This window comes from Bubalus bubalis, chromosome 2 (genome assembly GCF_019923935.1).
Source record: "Bubalus bubalis isolate 160015118507 breed Murrah chromosome 2, NDDB_SH_1, whole genome shotgun sequence".
Lineage (NCBI taxonomy): Eukaryota > Metazoa > Chordata > Mammalia > Artiodactyla > Bovidae > Bubalus > Bubalus bubalis.
Genome location: NC_059158.1, coordinates 150,144,964 through 150,165,071, shown reverse-complemented (window position 1 = coordinate 150,165,071; position 20,108 = coordinate 150,144,964). Strand labels below are relative to the sequence as shown.

Here is a 20,108-nt window from a genome sequence, read left to right as displayed (position 1 = left end):
TGGTGATGGATCGGGAAGCCTGGTGTGCTACAGTCCATGGGGTTGCAAAGAGTCAGACACAACTGAGCAACTGTACTGATAAACATGAAATACATAGAGATAAAATTTTAAAACTGTATGTAACATAGCTGAGAGAAATGACCAGTATCTGAATAAACAGAAATAATACCTTATACATGATCAGAAGATTCAGTGTTGTTAAGATGTTAATTCTCTACCAATAGATCTATGGATGCAATGCAGTCCTATTCAAAATGCTGATCATTTATTTAAAGAAACTGTCAAGCTGATTCTCAAACTTAGAATTGTCAAAACAATATGGGGAAAGAGCAAAGTTGGAGAATTTACTGGATTTTAAGAATTACACTAAACTACAATGATAGTGTGATACTGGGTCATGGTGTTGACACAGGTAGGTAGGTAGGTAGGTAGATGATGGAAAGATATCCTTAGGGTTCTCTGTGTGTATGTAAGTATATATACAACATATAGTATTCATATGGGTAGTCTTTTATCTATTCCAGGATAGTTTTTTTTTTCTATTAAAGGATTATAGAATATTTTCAACAAATGATTCAGGAACTAAATATCCTATAGAAAATAATGAATCTGGACCATACCTCATACAATACACAGAGCTTGACTTGAATTGGATTATAGATCTAGAAGTTAAAGCTGTAAGATATTTTAGAAACATGAGTAAATCATTATGACTTTGTGTTAAGCAAATATTTCTTAGGACATAAAAAAGAACTTTCCATAAAGGAACATTTGAAAAATTAGGCTGCATCAAAATTAGAATCTTTTGCTGCTCAAAAGACACCATTAGGAAAATGAAAGGCAAGCTACAGATTGGGAGCTGTAAGCATTTACAGTGTGTATAGCCTTATATACTTATATACAGCTTATAGTCTTATATGAGTAAGATAGCTAATTAAATATGAGCAAAAGAGTGAAAAAGACATTTCATTAAGGGAAGTCATATGAAAACATGTTCCAAATCAGGGATTGGAAGACCATAGCCCATGCACCTAATCTGGCCTATTGTCTATTTTTGGAGACAAAGTTTTATTGATACATGGTTACACCCTTTCGTTTATGGCAGCTTTCATGCTATGATAGCAGAGTTGAGCAGTTACTAAACAGACCATGTGGCCCATAAAACAAATATTTCATGTCTCCCTCCTTATAGAAAGGGTGCTATCCCTTCATCTAAAGGAATGAAATTCCAGGAAAGGCTAAGTTCTTCCTAGGTGTGCAGACAGCAGAGAAGTTTGGCCTAATTTTATGTATATTTTTTCCCCAGGATAAATCTTATTATTCTTGGAATTGTAATTATTTTACAGTTGGATCTTTTTTTTTTAAATCATAGTTTACTCATTTTTATTACTAAGCTAACAGACTCTATTAAAGGCAAGATTAATTTATGCAAGTTTTTCTTTAAGTCTTGGTAACTCAAAGTGTAATACGAGAAAGTTCTGTCTTATTCTGAGGAACAAACTGTATTTCAGGGTTAAAATAGTGATGTAAAAAGAGAAAAAAAATAACAGCAAAAGAGTGATATAGATTCCTGATGTTAAGCAGAAGTTAGTGCCAGTAGGTATTGTACTCAAAACAACTTGGGTTAATCAGCTTGTACTTACTTCCATCAGTAACTTAAATGGTGACTGCAAATAAGCAAAGATGAGGATTGAAGGCTTATACTGCCTTTCTGAGGACTGACTGCCCAGTCTCAATGCCCAGGTCCACTCATGGGTGTATTTGCCCTGATTGTCACTAGAAGTAGGAGCTCCTATTTCCAGTGAAGATGAAGGCATGTGGTGGTTTGTGATCAGTTCAACCTACTCCAGAGAGATGTAGGGAGTCAAATTCTTAGTGGTCTGACAGGCCAAGCTTAATGCCAACTGAGGAGTCTAGACACTGGGTATGCTTCACATTCTTTTTAATTTCTTATTGCTTCAGCTTTGTTCTGATTTGTTACACTGTAAGTTACATAAGCTATTGTATGTGTGCTCAGTCGAGTGCGAGTCTTTGTGACCCCATGGACTGTAGCCCACCAGGCTCTTCTGTCCAAGGAATTTTCCAGGCAAGAATACTGGAGTGGCTTGCCATTTCCTATTCCAGGGGACCTTCCCAACTCAGGGATCGAACCTGCATCTCTTGCATTGCCAAATGGATTCTTTACCACTCTGCCACCTGGGAAGCCCATATGAGCCATTACATCATTGATAATATAAATTGTTTACAAAAACATGTTTTGTCTTTGAGGTACAACAGGTGTTAATCTCCTTTGAATGAAATAGCCATATACTTATCTGTAACATATTTACAATCATAATTATTTTTTAGACCTATTTTCAAGCAAGAATCCCTTGCTCAAAGAAAGAATCCCCTAGAAGAAGTGGAGTAGCCCTCATAGTCAACATAAAAGTCTGAAAAGCAGTACTTGGGTGCAGTCTCAAAAATGACAGAATGATCTTGGTTCATTTCCAAGGCAAACCATTCAACATCACAGTAATCCAACACTATGCCCCAACCACTAATGCCAAAGAAGCTGAAGTAGAGTGGTTCTATGAAGACCTACAAGACCTCCTAGAACTAACTAACTCCAAAAAAAGATGTCCTTTTCATTGGAGGGGATTGGAATGCAAAAGTAGGAAGTCAAGTAGGCAAGTTTGGCCTTGTAGTCCAAAATGAAGCAGGGCAAAGTTTAACAGAATTTTGCCAAGAGAACACACTGGTCATAGCAGACACCCTCTTCCAACAACACAAGAGATGACTCTACTCATGGACATTACCAGATGGTCAATACCAAATCCGATTGATTATATTCTTTGCAGCTGAAGATGGAGGTCAGCAAAAATAAGACCTGGAGCTGACTGTGACTCAGATCATGAGTTCCTTATTGCAAAATTCAGGCTTTTTAAATTGAAAAAAAGTAGGGAAAGCCACTTGGCCATTCTGGTGTGACCTAAATCAAATCCCCTATGATTATCTAATGGAGATGATGAATAGATTCAAGGGAAAGGATCTGGTAGACAAAGTGCCTGAAGAATTATGGATGGAGGTTTGCAACATTGTATAGGAAGCGGTGACCAAAACCATCCCAAAGAAAAAGAAATGCAAGAAGTCAAAGTGGTTGCCTGAGGAGGTTTTACAAATAGCTGAGAAAAGAAGAGAAACCAAAGGGAAAGATAAACCTAACTAAATGCAGAGTTCCAGAGAATAGCAGGGAGAGATAAGAAAGCATTCTTAGGTGAACAGTGCAAGACATAGCAGAAAATGATAGAATCAAGACTAGAGATCTCGTTCAAGAAAATTGGAGAGATCAAGGTAACATATCATGCAAGGATGGCCATGATAAAGGACAGAAATAGTATGGACCTAACCGAAGCAGAAGAGCTTCCCTGCTAGCTCAGGCAGTACAGAATCTGCCTGCAGTGCAGGAGACCTGGGTTCCATCCCTGGGTCAGGAACATCCTCTAGAGAAGATAATGGCAACCCACTTCAATATTCTTGCCTGGAGAATCCCATGGACAGAGGAGCCTGGCAGGCTACAGTCCATGGGGTCACAAGGGTCGGATACAACTTAGCAACTAAACCACCACCACCATGGGCTAACATCAACTCTATAAATTTTTATTTTTCTCTATTTTTCCATGAGCTAATAATCCATTTGATTACCAAACAGAGTTGTATTTTATAGGAAAATTTTCTGACTGGAGTAAAATTTAATGAAATAATGCTTAAGATCATCTTTGATTTCCCCATGCTTTATCATACTTCTTCAAGATCTATCCACTTTAAATCAATCTTGAATCCATCCTCTAGTCTTCATTTCTTCTTTATCTCTCACCTCATTTCCAGTCCAGGCCATTTTCATATTTTATTCTGTGTTTTTGTCAGAATAAGCCCTGGAGTAACAAATTAACCTTCTAATCTCAGTAATTTAGCACAGCAAAAGTTTACAGTGGCTTACATAAAGTCCAGTGTGGTGTGAGCTATGACCCTCTTCCACCTTGTAGCTGTAATATCTGCACTATATAGCTTTAGGTGAGCAGGTGGACTGGGAATAACTGTATCAGTTTTGTTCACAGTCTGTTGGTCAGAACTAGTGACATGGCTCCAACCTAAGTGCAGTGAAGGCTGGGATATGTAGGACAGTACATGAAATATTTAGAGATCACATTATCTGTACCTCATTTAGATTATTATAAATGGTTTTATAAATGGTGTCCTAATTGGTTTCCTTATTTATTCTCATATCCCAGTACATTATCTACCTAGCAGCTTGAGTGCTCAGAAAAAAAGTTGTATTACTATCTTGTGAATAACTTCCTTTTGGCATAAAATCCAGCACTTTACCCTCACCTGTGCAACTACTGCATGATATGGTCCTTGCCTTCTTCACTTCTTTCATGAACGGCAGTTAGTATTATTACACTATTCATAGATAATATTTATTTTGAAAAGGCATTTTTAGTTTGCCTATAGTTATGAAAATGTTATTTAAAAGTATCACATTTGCAGAATCACAGTAGTAACTATAAACTGATAATACCAAAAGAAGTCCTAATTTATATGTCAGTCTCTGCAGTCACATTGTATACATAATTAGAATCTGGGGGAAAAAAAAGCATTTTGAGAACACTGGTATAATAAAAATCTGTTATAATAAATAAATTCTATGTAGTAGAGTTATAATAATTCTGTTTCTCTGACAAGAAATGATCTCTTAAATGTTTTCCCTGGCTAAAGTTTATATGAAAGATATTTCTTTATGGTTATATGTATAAAAATTAATAAAGTTTAATCTTTAGAGAAGTTTTAGGTTTATAGCAAAATTGAGTTGAAAATACAGAGTTCCCATATATCCCCTGTCCCTACACATATATGGCTTCCCTTACTGTCAACGTACTGCATAAAGGTAGTGTTTGTATAACAATCTATGAACTTATATTAACACATCTTTATCACTCAAAGTCCATAGTTTACAATAGGGTTCACTTTCAGTGTCGTGCCTTCAATGGGTTTTGACAATAAATGCAATTTTTAGACATGTTTTTCATGAAGTTTGTGATTTGCCATTAAGTAGTTATTGCCCTGGAGAAGGCAATGGCACCCCACCCCAGTATTCTTGCCTGGAAAATCCCATGGACAGAGGAGCCTGGTGGGCTGCGGTCCATGGGGTCGCACAGAGTCGGACACGACTGAGCGACTTCACTTTCACGTTTCTCTTTCATGCATTGGAGAAGGAAATGGCAACCCACTCCAGTGTTCTTGCCTGGAGAATCCCAGGGATGGGGGAGCCTGGTGGGCTGCCGTCTGTGGGGTCGCATAGAGTCCGACACGACTGAGCGACTTAGCAGCAGCAGCAGCAGCAGCAGTTATTGCCCTTCAGTTGTAGTTTCAATTTCTTCTGTGATACTGTCTTCAGTTTCTTCCCTGGCAAGATGAAGCTCCTAATTGATTATCCAAAATACACACAAACCCTGTCTCTCCTCCCCGCCCTGAACTGATTGTTTTCTAGTTGGAATGGTTGAAATATTTTCATAAACTAATTAATTTGTAATCTCACAAACTGTGGATTAGAGCAGTGCTTTTGCCAAAAGATAAAGGAGATAAAATTCAAATCTCATTTTCAAATATTCATGAAAGAAAGACTTGATATAAATTTTTTGTCATTTCTGAACTGTGAATCCTAGGAATGAAGTTTTTAACAAACTATCTTAATTAACATCTCAAGATTTATATATTTGTATGTAGCAGTGTTCCTGTTTTTGATAATTTTTGGCATTTAAAAATATTGATTACTGTTTTAGCAAATGAAAATTACATATAGTAAAATTGAGTACTGTGTGGTTTGTTACATGGATTTAGATCTAGTACAGTTCAAATGACTTGTCCTATACTTGATACCTGCTTACATATAAAAGGCTCATGTAACAGTTTTTGCATGGTGTTAGTACTGACATTTTTGTTTCTTTTCCTTTGCTGATCTACTTCTGTTTCAGCCCTTGACCATTAATAAAATATTAAATAACAAGGAGATTATCCTACCAGGTACACAGTATTGAATGAAAACAGGTTTTTGTGGGATAGAAAGATAAGGAAATAAAATATTTGAAAAATTGATGTACCATTCTTTAATGTAATTAGATGCTTTGTAAAGAAATTTGGGATTGTATGGCAAGAGTCAAGGAAGTTATTAAGCAATCTGTGTGAAAACCTAACTGTCTTTGTGCTTTAACTAGCTGTGTTTGTCTTGTTCACAGTAACTGTAGTACTGAATGGAAGTGGCTTGTAGACAGAGCAAGAGTTGGCAGCCGATGGACATGGCTTCAAGCCCAGATTTCAGAGCTAGAATACAAAATCCAGCAACTAACAGATGTTCACAGGCAGATTCGTGCCTCCAAGGTATTGTGTGTTTTTCTGTTTTTTAAAAAAAATACTGGTTTTAGTTTTTTCTCATCTCTCCACATAAAATAATTGTTACTAGGCTTTCTAAAAATGTAATGTTGTAAGATTTGATATATTCTATAAGTTGAAACTATTTTTAAAATTTATCACAATCATTTTATCATATCAAGCAGTTAAAGAATTTCTTTACTGGATTCCAGTTAATGCAAATGATACACATTTTTTATAAGCCTGACTTTGTTGGCATTTACTTGGCATTTATTTTAACTTGTGTGAAATTCTGAGTGTATCTTATTGAAATCTCTTTAGAGTTTTTTGTTTCAAGAAAAATTACAAACACATAAAAAAGTTCTAGAATGCAATATAGTGAATACCTGTGTGCTGCTGCTGCTGCTGCTAAGTCACTTCGGGGTGTAGTTTTTAGAATAATAAAGCATTACTTTACAGTTGGACTATTTGTATAGTCCTTCCTGATCCAATTCCCTTTCCCCATGCTATTGATTCCAACATATTCTTTAAAATTTGCGTTTTATATTGGTGTGTAGTTGATTAACAGTGTTGTGTAGTTTCAGCTGTACAACAAAGTGTATCAGTTATACATACATATATATCTATTTTTTCAGATCCTTTTTCCTTATAGCTTATTACAAAATATTCCATATAGTTCCCTGTGCTATACATATGTCCTTGTTGATTAACTATTTTATGTATAGTAGTGTGTATATGTTAATCCCAAACTGAATTATCCCTCCCCCTTTCCCCTTTGGTAGCCATACGTTTATCTACGTCTGTGGGTCTATTTCTGTTTTGTATATGAGTTTATTTGTATTATTTTAATGAATAACAATGAAATAACACAATTTGCAGCAACAAGGATAGACATAGAGATTATCATACAAAGTGAAGTAAGCCAGACAAAGACAAATACTTTATTATATCACTTGTATGTGGAATCTAAAAACAAAAAATTTCTACCTTTGTTTTTGTGAGAAACTATATTCTACATAGTGAAACTGGACATAATGGAGATAATATTGTAAGGTTGATGCTGGCTGGTCTGAAACAAAAAAAAGCTGAGAAGGGAAGGAAATTGAGTCCTCAAACCATGTAGTTAGCCTAACCCCACCTAGGGTCTGCATGTCAATAACAATTATTAAGTTTTAAACTCTATCATGAGTTTATATTCTGGTAGGAGAGATAGAGCATGTAAAATATAGTTGATTTTAATATAATACAATATGTGGAATGATATGTGGTTTTAATAAGATATAGGTGTGGCATAGAGAGAGTGTTTAACTCTGTCTTTAGGGGTTTGCAGATCAGAGAAAACATCAGTAAACAGGTGATGCTTTAGTATGACTTTGGAAGATAAATAGTAATTTGCTTAATGAACCTATGGAACTGAAAAAGGAATTCATTAAAGAACTGAAGGCATTAAAAAACTGAGAACAGAACTGCCATATGACCCAGCAATCCCACTGTTGGGCATACACCTGAGGAAACCAGAATTGAGAGAGACATGTGTACCCCAGTGTTCATCGCAGCACTGTTTACAATAGCAAGGACATGGAAACAACCTAAATTAGTCCATCAGCAGATGAACGGATAAGAGGGTTGTGGTACATATACAATGGAATATTACTCAGCTATTAAAAAGAACACATTTGAATCAGGTCTAATGAGGTGGATGAAACTGGAGCCTATTATACAAAGTGAAGTAAGTCAGAAAGAAAAACACCAATACAGTATATTAACACATATATATGAAATTTAGAAAGATGGTAACAATTACCCTATATGCAAGACAGCAAAAGAAACACAGATATAAAGAACAGACTTTTGGACTCTGTGAGAGAAGGCGAGGGTAGGATGATTTGAGAGAATAGCATTGAAACATATATATTACCATATGTGAAATAGATGACCAGTCCAAGTTCGATGCATAAAGCAGGGCACTCAAAACCAGTGCACTGGGACAACCCAGAAGGATGGGATGGGCAGGGAGGTGGGAGGGGTTCAGGACAGGGGGACACATGTACACCCATGGCTGATTCATGTCAATGTATGGCAAAAATCACCACAGTATTGTAAAGTAATTAGCTTCCAATTAAAATAAATAAATATAAAAAAAAGAATTGAAGGCATATAACAACATGATCTGTTTTAGGAATGACAAATTAGTATTGTATTCAAAAAAAGAGGAAGTATGAGTTGTTCAGGGATGGGAGAAGAAGCTAGGCAAGTCATGAATATTGTTTAATACTTTGTAAAATTTGGTGGTGATGTTTGTAGGAAGGTGGACAGAAGCATAGACCTAAAGGCTTACCCATTCTGTCTGTTGAATTTGACGCAGCTGTGTTCAGGAATAATTTCTTGATGCAAGTCCTATTCAGTTTGTTTCTCATTTTTAACCATCTTCAGCTGGCCCTTAATTGTGGCTATCTCCCAATCCTCTCAAGATCACCAAAAAAGTTCTCTTCTTTGATCATTTTCTTTGAAAGATGTCACAAGTGTTTTTTATAGCCAGTAGAGTTCTAAGAACAAATCCAGTTTAAAGCAATTTGGAAATTTCCAAGAAAATTATTCCTGGTTAAATTGATAACTAAGTTTTATATCTGAATCTAGACAGTCTGGTTCATTTTGCTTTGACTTGAGAAAGGGTATTTTAATATTCTGTGTTCTAACTAAGCAATGCTTTATACTTGTTGAAACATTTTTTGAATTTTGGTTATATATTTATATAATATCTATTTGTAGTCAATTATTTTAAGGTGATAAATCTTTCCAGCAATAATATGGCTTTTATATGGCTTTAAATTTTTTCTTGGTTTAAGCTAGGTGTGTGTCTGGCCCTTTGTTCCCATAAGAGTCAGATTATGTTTATTTTATGGAAAATGTCATTATAATTATGCTATCAAAATACATATTTCTTTACTTTGATAGTTTTGCCTTACCTTTCTTAGAAATTAATCAAGATATTTAATTGCTTATCTATGTGCAGGTTAGTTGATTTATTAACTATTATATTGAATAGGCAAAACAACTTTTTGCTCTTATATCTTCTTGAATTATTATAGTTCAGAAACTGAGAAGAATGGTTTAATGCATTGTAAGTGAGGCAGAACTTTTTATTTATTGTATATTGAAAGGGGAAAAAACCCTTCTCAGTTAGAGATAAGGAGAAGGGAAAGAAATTGAGATGCTCTTTTATAAATAGCATTTTTAGTTTTTAAATTAATTTATTTTAATTGGAGAATAATTACTTTACAATATTGTGATGGTTTTTGCCATCTACATCAACATGAATTGGCCATGGGCATAGACATGTCCCCCCATCCTGAACCCCCCTCCCATCTCCCTACCCAACCTGTCCCTCTGGGTTATCCCAGATCACTGGCTTTGGGTGCCCTGCTTCTTGCATGGAACTTGCGCTCATCATCTACTTTACATATAGTAATGTACTTGTTTTAATGCTATTCTCTCAAATCATCCCACTCTTGCCTTCTCCCACGGAGTCCAAAAGTCTGTTGTTTACATCTGTGTCTCCTTTGCTGCCCTACATGTGGGATCGTCATTACCGTCTTTCTAAATTCCATATATATGTGTTAATATACAGTATTTGTCTTTCTGTTTCTGACTTACTTTACTCTTCATGATAGGCTCCAGTTTCATCCACCTCATTAGAACTGACTCAAATGTGTTACTTTTTACAGCTGACTAATATTCCATTGTGTGTATGTACTACAACTCCCTTATTTATTCTTCTGCAAGTGGATGTCTAGGTTGCTTCCATGTCCTTACCTTATAAATAGCTTTTTTAAGTAAGTGTTACTGTGTATCTCTGGTTAGGAAACACAGTGTTTCATAGGGTAAAATAAGGGACAGATGACCTAGAGTGTGTCATTGCCCATTCTTTAACACAGTCCAGATGGTATAAATTTAGCTTCAATTTTTAGAAGAGTATTAGCAACATCCCTTCCTTGTTCTTGCAACAATTTTGTTAACACATGACAGCTTCCATATTTCTTGTATTCTCTGCTCCAGCTTTTACTTAGACAGTAGCTTCTTTTCACTTTAATTTTTTTTTTAATAATTTTTCTTAGTTGGAGAAACTGGCTAAATTGTATTAAATAGCTTCTCTTTTAGATTTCTTCTGTTATCCTATAATGGGGTCTTCCACATCTTAAATTGTGTATTTTACTTTAAATTTTTTCATTTAAGTTTTTGCTTGAAATTAGTTTTATTTTATTTTAAAATTTTTCATTTAAGTTTTTGCTTAAAATTAGTTTTGATGACTTTATATAAAATGTCACTGATGAAACCATGCATCTCAGATGGAACTTGAACCCACAGTCGAGGATGAAAATCCAGCCAGAACCCAGACTGGGAATTGACCCCACGGTCTTTTAATTGAGATCACACCTGATCTCAGGACTTAATGATGCTCAGGTTCTTGATGTCTCATTGCAGAAAGAATTTAGAGAGAGACAAAGTGATAGGTAAGAAGTGGATTTATTTAGAGAGAAACACACTCTACAGAGTGTGGGCCGTCTCAGAAGGTGAGAGGCCTTGAAATATGATGTGGTTAGTTTTTATGGGCTGGGTAATTTCATAGGCTAGGACGTGGGAGGATTAGTCCAACTATTTAGAGAAAAGGGATGGAGATTTCTAGGAATTGCACTATGCCCACTTTTTGACCTTTTATGGTTCACCTCAGAACTGTCATGGCACTGGTAGGTGTGTCATTTAGTATGCTAATGTATTACCATGAGCGTATAAGAAGCCCAAGCTCCACTGGAAGTCAGATATTCCACCATCTTTGGCCTGGTTGGTTCTAATCAATTTTTGTCTTGTCCTATGGGTGTCGTTCTTTTAAAGGTGGTGCACTGCCCCCTTCCCTCCTGTTACACTGAGGCCATTGTTTATATTTTCATATTATGTCATCTCTAATGAGGAATCTGAGAGTGGAAGTGGGGATCTCTCTAGTGTTATTATCAGGAGTGGTTGTCATCTCTGAGCAACTGATTTGCTTTCATCTTATGCTAGAGTTTTCACTTGTCTCAGTTAACCCAATTTATCCTTCTAAAAAATTTTTGTGTTTTCTATTTACCTTATTTTATCTATCATTAGACTGTTTAGCTGATTTTTTTTTAAAAAATTCAGATTAATTTAGTTCTGATTAGCAAACATTGTAAAATAACCATCAGGGTGATCCAACACATATATTCTTTTCCTGATTTTTAAGAACAGAAACGTATTTCTGCAATATCTCCAGTGGATTTAATCTTCTTTACTTTCTTCTCTGTTCTTGGTTATGGCAGAGAAAAACTGTGGGCCATTCTTATGTTGTGAGAGTTTTGTCCAGGGCAACAATTTAAGAGAACAACATGGATTATGAAGTTGGCTATGAGTGATTCCCTTGCTGAATTTTTTAAATGTTTTTCTTAATTGAATTAATGATAGCAGGCCTTCTGCTTATAAAAGTTAGTATTTCGAAGGTTTGGAAATAGGACTTTTGAAATTCAGAATCAATTTTTCCCTAGAAACAATATTGTAAGTAGAGGTAATAAAATCATGGTAATTCACAGCAGCCTGGCCCATAATATAAACTGTAATAAAAACAAATGAAATTATAAATAATATAGTGAAAACTTATATTTCTTTTGTATACAGGTACTTGTGAAAAACCTGCTAGAGACTTGTACAAATTTGGGGCAGATATTTCAGATACTTTCAAGAACTTTTGAAGTTCTTGTCTGTCAAATCTAATTTAATTTTTAAAATATCAAGTAAAACAGAAGCTACTTTTAAATACATTTCTTGAGATTTCTAGAGAGCCATATTTGTGCATTTTATACAAATAGTCATTGAAGTAGGATCAACAGTTGGACTCCCTTATCTTTGTAAAAGTTACTAGTGCTGTTAAAGTATAGTTTAAGAAAAGTTACTTTTACTAAGCATCATTTGTAATATAGTACTATAAAATACTAAAATGGATACTGTACAGTATCTGAATATGTTAATTCTTTAAAGTGATATATTCTCTCAACTATAGTGTAAACTAAGATTACTGATATATAACATATAATCTATAGGTGGTTTCCACCCTATGTATAGCACTTATACATGATATAAGCTGCTGCTGCTGCTAAGTCGCTTCAGTCATGTCCAACTCTGTACGACCCCATGGACGGCAGCCCATCAGGCTCCACCATCCCTGGGATTCTCCAGGCAAGAACACTGGGGCAGGTTGCCATTTCCTTCTCCAGTGCATGAAAGTGAAAAGTGAAAGTGAAGTCGCTCAGTCGTGTCCGACTCTTAACGACCCCATGGACTGCAGCCTACCAGGCTCCTCCACCCATGGGATTTTCCAGGCAAGAGTACTGGAGTGGGGTGCCATTGATATAAGCTAGCCCATGGCAATTTAATTTATCCCATCTTGAAATACTATACCCTTGTATTATTGTTTTAGTCTGTTTTTGATTTCAAGAATATAATATTTTAGCCACATTAGGCATTTAATACCTTTGAAACTAGCCTATAGGAACTTATTGACATTTTGCCAGAAAAATAGTAATATACACATATGCACACAATATACACACACACACTTAAATGTTTCATAATAATATGTATTATTTGCAGGGGCAAGTGTAATAAAAGGGATAGGAAGGGAAGAAATACTATGGTGAGAACTATGAAACCATTCAAATGACACTTGTGCACTCCTTTTTCCCCTTTCATTTCTTTGTTACTTCTAAGGGACCTAAGGATAAGGACAGTTGGAGTGAAGAAGGTAGGGAATTGGGGGAGAAAATTCAGCAAGCCAGTTGAGTAGTGTGTGTGTGTATGAATGGTAGGCAGGGAGTACAGACGCAGCTAGATCCCTACTCATTTCTCCAGTTACTTACATTTCAGAAAATACCCCTTAAAGTTGAAAACTTGTGTCTATATTATTAATCCGTCTACTCTGTAAGCAAAGAGAACTTGATTAGTTTAGAGAGTACTTTTTCTCAATAGTACAGTCCTATCCATGGTTGCTGGCTGGCCGCAACAGTTTTGGGGTTCTTTAGAATGCTCTGAAAGGAGTTAATATAAAGTTAGATTATTGTTTGGATGTTTGTAAGTTTGATATTTTAATTTATGAAATTTGTTGTTGTTCAGTCACTCAGTCTTGTCCGACTCTGCGACCCCATGGACTGCAGCACTCCAGGTTTCCCTGTCCTTCACTGTCTCCTGGAGTTTGCTCAAACTCATGTCCATTGAGTCGGTAATGCCATCCACCGTCTCATCCTCTGTTGCTCCCTTCTCCTCCTGCCCTCAAATCTTTTCCAGCATCAAGGTCTTTTCCAATGAGTTGGCTCTTCATATCAGGTGGCCAAAGTATTGGAATTTCAGCATCGTTCCTTCCAACTTTTTATTTATTCTGGATGTATCATGCTTTTAATGCTAATAACTAAAACCAATAAGAAAGGCAATTGCTTGTATATAATTTATGACAGCATTTTACAAGGCTAACCCATCAAACATATACATGTTATTTTAGTTCAGATCAGTGACTTTTTTACAGAGTTACACTAGTACTTCCATCCAAGTTTGATGCATGAAACAGGGCACTCAAAGCTGGTGCACTAGGATAGCCCTGAGGGATGGGATGGGGAGGGAGGTGCAGGTGGGGTTCAGGATGGGGGACACATGTACACCCATGGCTGATTCATGTCAATGTATGGCAAAACCACTACAATATTGTAAAGTAATTAGCCTCCAATTAAAATAAATTAATTAATTAAAAAAATGTTAACACTTCAAAAAAATAAATGAGTACTTCCAACTATTTTCTGATTTCCAGGGAATAATAAAAAGCATGGTTCATGTGCATTGTAACATTAAAGTTCTTCCAGCAATCAATTTGTTTTCATTGCAACTCTTTAATTGCTGTTTGTCTAGGGGATAGTGATCCTAGAAGAATGTCGACTTCCAAAAGATATATTGAAAAAGCAAGTACAATTTGCAGACCAGCCAGCTTCCTTAAACACTTCTGGGACTCCCCAGATTCCTCAAGAGAGTCAAGATCCTTTACCAGAACAAGATTTTGAAATGTCACCAAGTAGCCCTACACTACTTCTTCGCAATATAGAAAAACAGGTAATGTGAAGTATGAGTGGACTTTGAATGGATTTTGTAAACTGTTCTACTTAAATATGTTTCTTAAGAATATCAATTTCGTAAGACATTGGTTATTGAAGTTGGTCATTTGACATTAAGTACAATTAAAATATTTAGTATATCTAGTCTAATAGTGATATAATTAAAGTTATTTAAATATAATATGTTAAGTGTTGGCATATAGCTATAGGGTGATAACTCATTAGACTAGGGTTGGAAAGTCTTGTTTTCTAACAAAATTGCTCATCATTAAACTTTTTTCATGGAGAAAGAACTGGGGTACCACTTAATAGATCTGAGTGGGGTATTTGATTGACTTATTGATAGAAGGTTTTAGTGAAAGATAATATTGGAATATGGATTATTTCATTAAAAAGTGATTGTGGAAATAGTCTTAATAGATCTTTGATAAATTATTTTGATTCCAAAACCTTTTCTGGTATTTAAATCCTCTTATGAATAACTCATAAATATTCAAAATAAAAAATTTTGTCTTGGGAGATGGATATATACCAAGATGTTTTTCTCTGTGGTATTCTGTGTGAAATATTACAGGTTATTTTCTTTTCATTTTTGAAACCCCTTCATACCTTCCCTTTTTTCTCTAATGAACTATAGTAGATTACATGTGTAATGAAAAAGGTGTCATTCTTTTGTAGAAATGTACTGTTTCCATTGATATGGCTTATGCATATTACAATTGTTTTATGTGATTGTTTTGAGAATAATTAATATTTATTATATATTACAAATAGGTTACATGTAAATTTTGGATAAGAGTGAATGAAAATTTGGGGTATCTGAAGAAACTGGTATATTCAAATTAGGAAAAAATTTGAGAAGGAAGCCTAAGCTTGAATTCTAGCTCCATTTATTTTCCTTTTAAATTTATTTTTAATTTGAGGATAATTGCTTTATCATATTGTGTTGATTTCTGTCATACAACATGAATCAGCCATAAGTGTGTGTGTTTGTGTGTGTGTGTATATATCTCTCTCCCCTTTCTCTTGAACCTCTTTCCCACCCGTCCCATCCCGTCCCTTGTAGGTTGTCACAGAGCACCAGGTTGTCCTAGCTCCACATCATACCAATTTTATAATCCTTGATTGAGCTGCTTAATCTATCTTTTCTTCAGCTTTCCTCATCTGTAATTGATTTTAATAATAGTAGTATCAGTAGTTTTTAATATTATCTACTTTGCAGGTTAGTTGTAAAGATTAGCAATATTCTATGTTTAGTGCTTAATATAGTGCCTGGCATATAGTTGGCACTTAATAAATTATAGCTATGAGTTTGTTTTTATTAATTTGGCTACCTCAAAGGAGATATTTTATAGATGGTATCAGCTGAATTTCAGTGTTTTAGAGGATAGGATGAGTAGACAAAGGAACTGAGCAAAAACAGATATGGAAAAAGAGGAGCACTTAAAAATGTAGATTTATTTATAATAAATGGAAAAATTAGTAACAGTATAAATTGTCTTTATAGAGTAAAATATGTACTAAAACATTTACTTGTTTCATGAGAGGTTAAACTTTAATAGGTACTAAAGGTCTGAGATTTAACCATATTTCTTGTAGCAACAGTAAAAGGTTTACTGTTTTCTTGCAGAGTGCACAGTTGACAGAAATCATCAACAGTTTGATTGCCCCTCTCAACTTGTCCCCTACATCATCACCCCTTTCTTCTAAATCGTGTAGCCATAAATGTCTGGCTAACGGCATTTCCAGGAGGTAGGTGTCAGTGAGTTAGTTTTACTTCTCAGTTTGGCTTTGCTTATTTTATTTTGTTTTGATCTTTTAAGTACTGTAACTTCTTTTTTCTTCTTAAGCATTATTAGAGTACAATCAATAAACCATGGATGCATTTTTAGATAACATCAAACTTTTATAACTAAGGGAACTGTAAACCTGAGAATGAGGAAGAAAGCTTTCCGGGAAGTTTTGTAATGTTTCTTAAAAAGAAAAACAGTGATATGATTTGCTTCAGTAGTACTACCATATTTAATATGCCTTCCATTTTGTACATTTTATAGTCTTCACCTCCATACTGCTGTTGCAATTCATTTTAGTAAAAGATCCTATATATAGTTTGGGCATGGAAGACTGATTGGTAGATACCATCCATAAAATTGAGCTTAAGTTTTACTCATTTTGTAAATGAGTCATTCTGTAGCTCAGCTTTTGTAAGATAAATTTTTTACTAAATGTGGTTAATATAGTAATTCCTACAATCCTTAGCAATTTATTATGTCATGTTAGCAAAAAATATAGATATTATGAATCCTCTTTTGGGAACAGCATTTGTTTCCTTTATTTTGCTTACTTTTCTCTTTTAAGCTTTCATTTTAAAGATAAATTACAATTAAAAAGCTACTAGAATATTATTTTGTGCATCTAATTTTTTTCAAATAAAATTGTAACGTGGGCTTCTTTGCCTTAAGTACCATAAAGAATTAAGTGTAATTTAGTACTGGAAATATTTGTATTAATAATTATATATGATTTATTATTAAATTAAAAATAACAAGAAAGGAAAATTTATACCACAATGAAAATTATGCTAAGTAGCTATCAGATTCTTAATGAGACTAGTGGATGTAAACTAAGTCTTAAAAATGCTGTTATTTTTATTTCTAATTTGTTGTTTTGAAAGTAATTTTTAATACTTTTACAGTTTTGTTTGTGCAGGCTCATTTTTACATTATTCTATTATGGAAACAGTAATTCTGTTGGTTTTACTTTTATTTTTGTTGACTTTATATTCAATCCTTGTATCACTGATGATTCTCCTGAAAGTAAAGATTCTAATATGTTCTAATAGATAATTATAATATCTTCATTTATGAGGACGTTTCCTCATTAAAAAAGTCATAATTACAAGTTGAGCCACTAAGCACCATCAAATTGTGATTTGGGGCTAAGTCAATTTTAGATTATATTTTGTTTACCTAAGTAGGCCTTATGCTATTATACTTATGTGGGTGTGGTGTGTGTGTGTATGTGTGTACTAATTTTCATCTTAATGTACTTGCATATATTTTTGATCATTTATTCACAAAGTATTTATTGCTTAACTGTTGCTGTATGCCCTATAGTTAAAGTCCTAGGAACACAATGATTACAAAGACAAAATCTTCACTTGTAAATAGCTTAAACAGTTTAGTAGGTTAAACATGTAATTGTTTAAAGTACCATATAATAATAGTGGAATTGTGTGGAGTTGTTTGAATATTTGGTTTTAACAGCTGTCATAGTTGAAAAACGTACCTCATAAAAATATGCAAATCCAAATGAAAGAAATGTAACATTGGCTGTGTTTACCAAATCATGATACTTTTTCAGTCCTATCTTTATATAGTCAAAGGTTCTTATTGCAATCAGCTAGTAATTGCCATCTTTCTTGATGTTAAGTAGTTGTTCCTACAAACTAATTTGAAAGATTATTTCTGAAAGTTTGTAACAGGTTGAAAACTAAAATTATTTGATAGATTTAAGAGTATATAAAATTTTGCTCTCCAGCATTTTGAAGTGTGCTGATATATATGTTTTAATTAATTTTATTTTCACTAATGTGTTTATTTTTGACAACAATGAACACTTTTCTCCAAATATTTTATACATGAATTTTTTTTTCAAAAAGCACTTATTTTCACATTTCCTATCAAAATGTTATATTCCCTTGAAGGAAAGATTATAATAGTTATTTTCTAACATTTGCTAGAAAATGTAACACAGTTCCCTTTCATCAACTCAGAGAAGATGAGAGAATTTAGAATGTTGAGTTTTTTAAATACCTAATTTATCTTTAGTAAGTCTTGTTACCAGATAACAGTAAACTGCTATATGAAACAAATGATTTGGGGGATACTCCAGATCTCATAAAAAAGTTTTGTAAAAATTCTATTTATGATAGTATATACTATAATATATTAACCAGGAACATAGAAACTAGAATATATTACAGTAAGAAAATCATAACACCGAAAGAAAATTTTGAGGATATGTTGTCATTGTGTTAGATACCAAAGAGAGGTACTAAAAAATATCTCTTGGTTTTATCAGTTGAGACTTTAGCAAGAATATGTAGTGTGGCATGACAGAAATAAGAGTTGATTATGAATGGAATGGGAGGTGAAATAGAGAGGAGTCCAGACTGTATTTTCAAGGGTGCTGACTGTAAAGGCTGAAATAAAATGAATACACAAAGTCAGGGAAGGTGTTTCTGTTTTTAAGATGGAAGAAATGTAAGCATCTTTATTAAAATAAAGAGAAGAGAAAGAGCCGCAGATGGGAAATGTAGAGGTACATACCACAAAGTTATGGAGGAACCTTATGACAGGAAAAAGTAATGTAAAATAATTTAACAGATTATTTTACATTGCTCATATTTAAGAGTATTATCAAAGCTTTTAAAAATTAATCAAATATATAATTTCACATTATAGTAATATATGGAAAAGTTTTAATAAGAGATATTGATATTGAAGCAACGTAAAATTTATTTTTTGTGGAGCTTCTGACTCTGGGAGTAAAATGTCAAATGAAAGTGAAAGTCGTGTGTTCGACTCTTTACAACCCCAAGGAATTCTCCGGGCCAGAATACTGGAGTGGGTAGCCTTTCCCTTCACCAGGGGATCTTCCCAATCCAGGGATCGCGCCCAGGTCTCCCGCAGTGCAGGCGGATTCTTTACCAGTAGAGTCACAAGGGAAGCCCATGTCAAGTGAGGCCTAGTTTTATTTCTTATATCTTTCTGTTTTCCCAGTATTCTTGTTATTTTTTTCCTTTATATGTCGTTTAATAGGAACAAAACATCTTTTAAACTCAGACATTTTCAAGAGTAAGGGCTTGCTCTGTTTAATGTTATTCAAATCACAAAGTACTTACTATTCACTTTATGTATTAAAGTAAATGTGAAGGTAAGAAGAAAACTCATTTGAGTAAGAATTTAAAAATTCTGGTAAAGTGTACATACCATAAAATTTACCATTTAATCATTTTTAAGTTTTAGGAGCATTAAGTAATTCACATTTTTGTCAATAGTCTCCATCATCCATCTCCAGAACTTTTTCATCTTCCTAAACTAAAATTCTAGCTATTAAATAATACTTCCACATTCTTCCTTCCTCCTGGTTCTTAGCAACCACCATTCTATTTTATATCTCTATCAGGCTGACTATGCTAGGTATTTTATATAAATGTAGTTTTTGTCCTTTTGTGATTGCCTTGCTTCACTTTGCATAATGTTGTCAAGGTTCATCCATATTGTAGCATATGTCAACATTCCCTTTTTAAGGGAATAAAATTCTACTTTATGTATGAACATTGTTTTAAACTTTAAATCAGTTTATTGACATAGTAACACAACACACTTGCCTCTCTGACACCCCCATGCCCCCTCACCCAATATATTGATAGATGTCTCCAGCTTCCTCCTCCCTGAAACAGGCTATTCAGTGAAACAGGGTAGGCCACGTCTACGTCCCCAGTGTCATGCCTAAGCTCTGTGGAGCAAGGTCTCA

At 34.3% G+C, this 20,108-nt stretch overlaps 1 protein-coding gene across 11 annotated transcripts in view; it reads left to right on the top strand.

Annotated features, from left to right (window-relative positions):
* The window catches only part of KANSL1L (KAT8 regulatory NSL complex subunit 1 like), a 128,929-nt gene that overhangs the window by 47,884 nt on the left and 60,937 nt on the right, over positions 1–20,108 (top strand). For all 11 annotated transcript variants that reach the window (XM_044937757.2, XM_006073178.4, XM_025278173.3 and 8 more), the window contains 3 exons: positions 6,276–6,417; positions 14,368–14,565; positions 16,198–16,319. In XM_044937757.2, coding sequence (XP_044793692.2) covers positions 6,276–6,417; positions 14,368–14,565; positions 16,198–16,319 — 462 coding nt within the window. The remainder of the gene's footprint in view (positions 1–6,275; positions 6,418–14,367; positions 14,566–16,197; positions 16,320–20,108) is intronic.